A 9,028-nucleotide genomic window follows, 5' to 3' on the forward strand; every position below is an offset into this window, starting at 1 on the left:
CTTGTGGATGATTCATCTTGGGTGTCGTTAGACGAGATTGAGCTAAATAACAAGTTGGAGTATGTTAAGGAGCCGGTTGCTATACTCGATGAAAAGGTTAAGAAATTGAGAAATAAAGAGGTGAGGACTTTTAAAGTCCAATGGCGTCGAAGTATAGGTTCCGAGTTTACTTGGGATCCCGAAGAGTTCGTGTTGGTATATCTTCCCTCTTGTCATGCGGCTTGGATTGCGAGGACACAATCCGAATAAGTGGGGGAGAGTTGTAAGACCCTAATCAGTTTGTACAGCAGTGTAAATATGTTACATAGAGTGTGGGTGATGTTGTGCAGTTAAACAGAAGTCACTGAGTGAGCTGAGCCTAGTGCGCGCCGCGCACACTCGAGGGAGCGCGCCGCGCACCCTTACTGTAGCCGGGTTCCAGCTTTTTAAATCAGATATTTTGATGGGCATTTTGGTAAATTCACTTATGGACGAGTTAAAGACAGATAGGTCAGTTTGTGGAGCACCATTACTCCATTATCAACAACCTTATCACTTTAACTTTAATTCTAGAGAGATATTGTGATTTTTGAGAGAGAAAGCTTAAATCCAAGAGGAAGGAGCTTGTTTTGGGTTAAAGTTCAAGCATTAAAGTCGTTCATCTTATCTATAGCTTCGTTGTGGTAGTTGTGGTATGTTCTAATTTTATTTTCCTTACTTTGATTTAGTGTAAGGGTTAAGGTTTGAGTAAATGATGAACACAAAACCCATTATTGGTGATTTTGGGTGTTCTTGGGTAAAATTGAGTCTTGAATACTAATTGGTGTCTAGTCTAGGGTTTCAAAGTATTAAATGATGTTTATGAACCCTAATTGGTGAGTTAATTGCTAACACACCTAGTTATTTAGTAAATGGGTGTTGGTTAGTTAGTGTTAGTATTGAGTCCACTTAGCTTGTGTGTTGATCAAGTACTTATTATATTAGGTACTTTGCTTTGAAGCTTGTGGAGGTTGAAATCGTCATCTAATTGTTAAGGTGAGTGGAATAATTATATGCGTATGTATATAATGTATCTATTTGTTGTAGCGTGAAAGGTGTAGTGTCGAGGTGTTAAGACACCACGTTTCACGTGAAGGGTGTAGCATCGAGGTGTTAAAATGCCACTCGGGTGTAGCATCGAGGTGTTAAGATGCCACCTAGTAGTGTAGTGTCGAGGTGTTAAGACACCACTCCGTAAAATAATGAGTGTTGCATCGAGGTGTTAAGATGCCACTCGGGGTGATGTGCCGAGGTGTTAAGGTGCCACCCTAGGGGTTAGTGGTGCGAGGTGTTAAGTGCCCTAATGGATGTTATGAACACCGATGGCGTTTTCGCGAGCGCCGTTCCCTTGTACTATTGGTCGACCATGGTTACTTGTGTTGTAAGCATATTATATCATTTCGAGTTATATTATTATGCGGTTGTTGCTAGCTTGTGGTATTGGAGATTATAGCTTGTTAATGTGACGATAAGCTAATTGTGTTGCTAGCATGTTTGCGGTTTGTGTAAGTGTATGCAAGTAGGTATAATTATATATATATTCGTATAATTATTGCATTCACTAAGCTTTGCTTACCCTCTCATTGTTTACCATTTTATAGGTTCGGTTTTGGACAAGGGTAAGGGCATCGTATTGGACTAGAGATCCCGCTTGATGCTAGGGGACGCTTTTGGCTTTAGTAGCTCTTGGAGTTTGACCGGTAGTTGGGTAGTTTAATCCCAAACGCCATGCTCATTGTGTAGTTTGGAACTTAAACTTTTTGTTGGTCGAAACTCTAAACTTGTATTGAACTTGTATTTTGGGTCGTATGGGCCCCGCTTGTAAAACATCATTTTTATGTTTGATTCGTGTTAGTTTTACATATATAAGTTTGTTGTGAAAAGCGTTTGGTCTAAAAATGTCGGGAAGTGGTCCATCTTTTTGTGTGTTAAAGACAGTTCGGACAGAAGCTGGAGTGCTCTGTGCGCGCCGCGCACTACAGGGGATGCGCGCCGCGCACTCCCCTGTCCAGCAGCTTTTAAATTTTTTTTTTTTGGGACTGTTTATGGTCGGTTATCGGGTTGGGTTGTTACACCAGGATAAGGTACGCGAACTGGAGTTTCAGGGGTCAGCTTCTGAGTATATGTCGATTTGTTCTTGAGCCTAGCTGACCTTCTCCGTGGTTCTTCCTCTGGGATCACGGAATCCATTTGCTTTGCTTCTTCTATGTGGGGATTTTGGATAGTATTACTTGGCAATCTTCCCCGAGGTCGGGTTTCAAGGCATTGTGATAACTGTCCGAGCTGCGTTTCTAAACTTTTGAGCAGAGCCAATTGATTTCTCATTAGTAACTCTGTCTGATCTTGTCTGGCTGCAGTTCTCTAATTTAGCTGTTGTTGTCCTTGAATGAACTGAGTCAATTGATCATCAGCTCCGAGAGTGGGATTAGTTGCTTTTGTAATCTGGGTGGTAGGGGAATTTTCCTCAACTGGGGGACCAGTGAGTGGAAGTGGTTGATCGTAGGTCAATTGAGATTATTGGGCTGGATAAGGTGGATAGCGATAGCGGAAAGGTTGATTGCTTCGTTGAAATTGATTAACCCTAGGTGGTTGATTGAATCCGGGATTTGGTGGACGAGCTGGGTATTGGACGTAACAGACTGAACTATCAGGGTTTTCGTACTCAACTTGATATTCTTCAGTGGGTTGCGGGTTGGTACAATTAACACAAGCCTGAGCTTGATTAACTTGCTACGGCTGCGCCTTCAATTCTCCGAGTTGTTTAGCAAGAGATTCCATCTTATCCGTGAGGGATTTGATGGCCTCCGTTTGATTGTTAAGTGCAGAGAGTGGGGCAGATGATGAAGTTGTTTCACCACTGTTCCAGTCATGATGATGCATTGTCATGTTCTCAAGCAATTCCCATGCTTCGTCTGCGGTTTGGTTCATCGAATTCTCTTGAGCTGCTGCATCAATCGTCGTCCTATGATTTACTGTAAGACCATTGTAGAAGGTACAGATTTGGGCTGACCGTTCTAGCTGGTGATTAGGGCATTTCTTTAGCAGGGTTTTGAATCGCTCTCATGCAGTGTAAAGAGATTCATCATAACTTTGTTTGAAGTTAATGATGTCATTCTTTAGTTTGGTTTGTTTAGAAGGAGGGAAATATTTGGTTAGAAATTTAGTAGCCATCTCCGTCCATGACATGATGGAATCTTTTTCCCGTCCTTCAAACCAAGTTTGAGCATGATGAGTGAGAGAATAAGGGAACAAGTATAGCCGGACTATATCTTATCCTATCCCTGGCTGTTTGTAGGAGTTCGAAAGAGATATGAATTTAACAAGGTGAGAATTTGGATCGTCGTTCGGTAATCCATGAAACTGACAGCTATTTTGGATGAGCTGGATGATGTGATGTTTTAACTCGAATGAGTGTCCTTGAATCTCTGGAAATCTGATTGGTCCTCATCGACCTTCAATCGAGGGTTTGGTGTTTTCTGCTAAAGTAACGCGTAACGCCATTTGATTTCTGATTCGTGCTTCCTTGCGTGCTTTAGAGATTATTGCGTTTGGATCAGGTACGAATAGCAACGGCCCTGGTCTAGATCGGGTTTGGGTCATACACTAGGTATGCCTTTTTGTTTTTAATTTTTCGCAAATAAACTAAGATAATCTAAAGTAAGCTAAACTAGTCTAAGGTAATCTAATTCTAAGGTAATCTAATTTTATCTAAGGTAGTCTAAAGTAATCTAAATTAATTAACTAACTATCCTACGGTTGAATATGTTTTTGGTTCTGGCTACTGATTCCCTGGTATATCGGTAAAAGAGCTCCGCACGAACTATTCAACAAACCAAGTGGCCAGGCCGACTACGGAGAGGCAGGATCCTTTTGGTCCCAATATAATTGGCGACTGTTCGGAAAATCAAACAACCAAGTCCGTGTATAATTGTCTTTCTTAGACACCACTTAATGCTTGTGAATAAGTTTGATAGAGAGCAGTATTGCCTGATACCAATTTCTCGGCAGCGGCGCCAAAAACTTAGTATTCTCCCGTGATATGGCCAAAACGGACGGTTTTTATTTGCGCGGTGCCGTTGGGCCGCGGCTCGCCAGGATCAGCCACTCGTGGGAGAGGGTACTATTTTAAATTTATATTTAGCGGGGCCTAAATCTTACTACTCCTTATAAGTAAGAGAAGTATCACCTAGAGTCGTATTTTTGAGATATCAGTAGAATCGAACCTATATTTAAGCCTAAGATAGTTAAGGAGTAATGGTTATTTATTTTGGGATTTTCTAATTTATAAGACGGATAAAGTAAATGCGATAAAATTCGTAATTCAGATAATGTTAAAGTGAGTGCATACTATGACTTCATCAGTTATTCTGCCAAGATTGTGGAATGCTGGCTCATGAATAGGTAGAGGCCTTGTATTCATTACGCTGGTCCTAAACGCCCCTGTCATAAGACATGTCACTGGGTACTGCATTAGGCTTGAAGATTATGAATAGACAGCAACGTCCCTTACCCCCGACACCCGTGCAGTCTGACTACATGCATACACGTTCAGACGGCTCATCCAATTGAGCGACTCGGTTGGGTGACGTATTAATATTCCAAAATGGTCTAAACTTTCTTAAGCATAATAGAATACATGGTTTACCATATCCGAGAGACGTGATGTGTTTCAATGCTTTCGTTAATGATTGGTTTTGAAAGATAGTTAGGCCCTTAAAAAGAGTTCAACCATAAAGAACACCATGGCCAAGTCAAGCTGACTTCCATGAACACGTTCGGTTATCCTAACGGTCCAATCCTTTGTGTGTCTAAACAAAAAGTTCTTTAATTAACTAGGAATCCCTCAAGTGGGGTACAATGCTTGAGACCGTGTTATGGTGCAGTGTACTGGTCAACACTAACCAGGTTCCATGGCCTTACTTAGCAGAGGTACAACTTACAACAACCGCTGTGCTTCAGCATGCACGTACGAAGTTTATATGGTTGGTGACTACACTAGCATGGTCTAGGACCGACAATGTACTAAGGGTCTAGTTAGATGTTTCACTACGAAAGAGTCCTCAGTCGGAATCTAAAGCTTGATAGACTTACTACAATTGGTGTGCCTCAGTCGATCTTACGTTGTATTCGATAGACTTCTCTTACCAAGGGGTGACACAGATAGTGTACTCTGTATCGGGGTTCGCGACTTCCCAATAATAGAGCCTATATCTACGTTCTATTAGTTGGAAAAGCGATTGAGTTTAGAGCATAATCGGAAAGCATTTTGACAGCATACACAAACCATAATATTATTTCGATATTATAACTGCTTACATCATAGCATACACTAAAGATAACTACTCGCTAATCATGGCAACAAAAGTGACAACTTCAAGACTCCAGACCGCTCCTAATACAATCTTCAGTGTTCTTCTCCGGGTACTAGGTTTCCCGCACGGAGTAGAAGGCCTTGAGAGTATGACTAATATTGTACAAGAGAGAGAAAGAAGTGAATTGAAATGTGTGTTGGAATGAATGACAAAGACCCTTTAAATAAGAAAAGTTTTTACTTGCAAACGGCTGGCAAGCTGTATGGCAACCCATTTGGTGAGCCGTATTTGGCAAGCCGTTTGCTTGGCAGCCCGTTTCTTGGGGCCGTTTGCTGGACCGTTTGGCAGGCCGTACCCCATACTGGCAAGCCGTATGGCAAGCCATATGGCAAGCCGTATGGCAAGCCATATGGCAGGCCGTTTTTGGTGCTGGTCAGCCTTGATTCACTAGATCGTAACTTGATTTCTTGTCTTTCACCGTTTTTGCTCTAGAATCTTCGTTTTAGCTCCGATTCTCTTTATTCTTTTTGCACTGCCTTTGTAATTACTTGTCCTTCAATTCTAACCGACGAAGTGGGTATTTTTCCGACAAAGTTCGAATCTTTCTTGTTCTTGGGCCTTAATACCGGGGTGAAAACGTGACTTTTTAGCCGATATCAGGTGGATGAACTGAACCAGAGCGAGGCTGATGCTCATCGTATTTACAAGCATTGTGTGTTGTTTGAGAATGATAACCGTCGGGTGGCGAAATTGTCAGGCATGATTGCTCGCCTTGAAGGGGAGTTGGTGTCGGCCAGGGAGGCGTTGGGGCCTATTCAGAATGAGCTGTGTGTTTCCCGGGAGGCACAGGAGTCCTTGAAGGCTGCTCTTTCCCAAGAATAGGAGAAAGTCGCCTTACTCTCTGATGACAATAAAAAGTTGTCGGAGAAGGTGTCGGCCACATTAGGCGAGCTCACCCGTCTCCAGCATGGTATTCCTGTGCTCTTTGTTCGCCTCCTGAAGTCATCCATTGTTCATCAGTCGTTCAATGCCTTTATTGAGACCATTAAGAAGTTGAATATGTTTGAGGTATTGAAGGCGGTGCAGTGTTTCCTGCCGCCTGGTAGCACAGCCCAGAAGAAGAAGGCTGCTTTGAGCGCCACCTGCGTGCAGGATTGCCATCGAGCACATGAGGCTCTCGGCCGAATTAGTTTTGAAGAATTAGATAAAATCTGTTGGAATGAAAACTTATCCGTTGAGGATATTGTAAATTACCAACTGTAGAGATATGCACTCGGTTGGGTTTTTGTATGATTAACGTGATTTCCTTATATCGTGTTGTATGCTGTGTATAAACTAGTTTACTTTTTCTTTGGGTTGCATATGTTTGTCATGACAAAAACGTAGATATCTAGACTACGCGTAAGTGTGGTCGAGTTGTTTATACGGTAGAACCGTACCACCAATGATGTGGTCGGACACCCTTGTTATCCGTTTAGGATTCTTCAAGGGGTGTCCTCCTACCAACGAAAGCTAGAAAGCATTTCTTCTGGCGGTAGGTCTGAAATATGCCGAAAGACTTTTGATTTTACTTGTGTCATATTCAGAGTCATTACAGTGCATAAGTATATAAAATGAAGCTTTATTGATGACTTATACATAGAAATTATTTGAGTAAACAAGTGTTTCTGCCGTCTGAGTGGGTGATCAGTCCTTCCGGTTGTAGGTAAGTTACATGTGATATTTCTTTAAATGGAAGGCGTGCCAAGGGCACTGTATCGGGATTCGATCCGGTGTCTCTAGGTGGTATGAACCATACTCAGTTATTTCGACAACCTTGTAGGGTCCCTCCCATCTGGGGCCTAGTTTACCGACGTCTTGTTGCCAGCTGGCCTTGTTGCTACGCAACACCAAATCGTTTAACTGAAAGTCCAGTGGTTTGACTTTTTTGTTATTGTGGTTTGCGATTTGTTGCTTCTTTTCAGCTTGTTGGATATGCTCTATTTTTCGTCGCTCTTCCATAGCATCCAAGTTTTCTCGTAATGTGTCATCGTTTTGCTGTTCATCGAACTCTGTTATCCGATCATTTGGAAGTACTTCATTCGGTATGACCGCTTCGGTTCCGTATACCATACTGAAGGGTGTTTCATTCGTACTGTCTTTCGGCATTGTCCGATGTGCCCACAGTACATGTTGGAGTTCATCCACCCATCCTTATTGGTGTTTGATTAATCTTGCTTTTATGCTGATGACGATGTCTCTGTTTGTGACCTCGACTTGCCCATTGGCCTGGGGGTAGGCCACGGAGGTAAATGGCTGTTGAATGTCCATGTCTGCGTACCAGTCTTTGAATGGATTATATGCGTACTGCGTGCCATTGTCGCTGACTATCTCTCGTGGTAAGCCGAAATGACAAACAATGTCCTCCCACACAAATGTTAAGATTTTCCGTCCTGTAATTGTGCTTAACGGCTTCGCCTCAATCCACTTGGTAAAATAGTCGATTGCGACTACTAAAAATTTAACATTGCCGACACCTCGTGGGAATGGGCCGACGATATCGATCCCCCATTTGCAGAATGGCCAAGCGGCATGTACTGTAATCATGTTTCGACGAGGGGATCTGTTGATGGGAGCGTGTATTTGACATGCTTCGTAGTTAACGATTAGGTCATACGTATCCCGGTACATATGTGGCCAGAAGTAACCCATTCTCTTGATCCTGCTAACTATCGTTCGGTAGCCGGAGTGTGTTGAGAAGGCTTCTTCGTGCATTTCCCATATTATCTCTTTGGCCTGTGTCAGGCCAACGCATCGTAAGTAGGGCTCTGTGAACGATTTCCTGTACAAGATGCCGTTTTTGAAATAATACATTGGTGCCTGCATTCGTATCCTGCGGGCTTGTAGTTTGTCTTCCGGGAGAGTGCCATCAGTGAGATATCTTATGAAGGGCGTCATCCAACATTCTTCTTCTGTTGTGATTGTCGCCATGTGGGTGTCTTCTTCAGTTGACTTTCTTTCCAGAACTTCAACCATAACTTTTTTGGTAAAGTGATCGTATAGCAAAGAGGCAAGCTTGCTCAGGGCATCCGCTTTCTTGTTACGATTTCGGGGGATCTGTTTTATTTCAAATGTCTTGAAAGTGTTGGTTAGTGCTTTCTTAAGTTCTAGGTATTTTTGCATTGATGTATCTCTTGCTTCGAAGCTGCCATTTAGCTGGCTTGCGACCAGCTGGGAGTCGACATAAGCTGTGAGTTTTCGCACATCAATACTTTTGGCTAAGCGTAATCCAGCTATTAGTGCTTCGTACTCGGCCTCGTTGTTTGAGGCGGCGAATTTCAACTGGATAGCGTAAGTAATTTCTTCTCCGGTTGGGGAAACGAGGAGAATGCCTATGCCAGCTCCCTCCTCACTTGATGCCCCGTCCGTATACAGTTCCCAGAATTCAACCGTCTCCCTTCTTGTAACGGTGGTTTCGCCTTGTTTGATCATGTCGGAAGGGAGCTCTACCAGGAAGTCTGTTATGACTTGGCCTTGACCAAATGCCTCGGGAGAAAGGTGATTTCATGCTCTCCGAGTTCTATTACCCATTTTTCCATTCTGCCGGAGATTTCCGGCCTGGTTAGAACGTGTTTTATTGCTTGGTCCGTAAAGACTTGTATCGGGTGTGCTTAGAAATATCGCCGTAGCCGTCTCGCTGTGTGTACTAAAGCGTAAAT

The 9,028-nt window shown here is 42.9% G+C and overlaps 2 protein-coding genes across 2 annotated transcripts; both read right to left on the minus strand.

Annotated features, from left to right (window-relative positions):
• Positions 1-7,040: 7,040 nt before the first annotated feature.
• On the minus strand, positions 7,041-7,478 carry LOC139900994 (uncharacterized). Its single transcript, XM_071883736.1, has one exon. The coding sequence runs from the start codon at positions 7,476-7,478 to the stop codon at positions 7,041-7,043; it is 438 nt and encodes a 145-aa protein (XP_071739837.1).
• Positions 7,479-7,523: 45 nt separating this feature from the next.
• LOC139900995 (uncharacterized) lies at positions 7,524-8,801 on the minus strand. Its single transcript, XM_071883737.1, has one exon. The coding sequence runs from the start codon at positions 8,799-8,801 to the stop codon at positions 7,524-7,526; it is 1,278 nt and encodes a 425-aa protein (XP_071739838.1).
• Between the last annotated feature and the right edge of the window lie 227 nt (positions 8,802-9,028).

The sequence above is a fragment of the Rutidosis leptorrhynchoides genome, chromosome 3, assembly GCF_046630445.1.
Source record: "Rutidosis leptorrhynchoides isolate AG116_Rl617_1_P2 chromosome 3, CSIRO_AGI_Rlap_v1, whole genome shotgun sequence".
Lineage (NCBI taxonomy): Eukaryota > Viridiplantae > Streptophyta > Magnoliopsida > Asterales > Asteraceae > Rutidosis > Rutidosis leptorrhynchoides.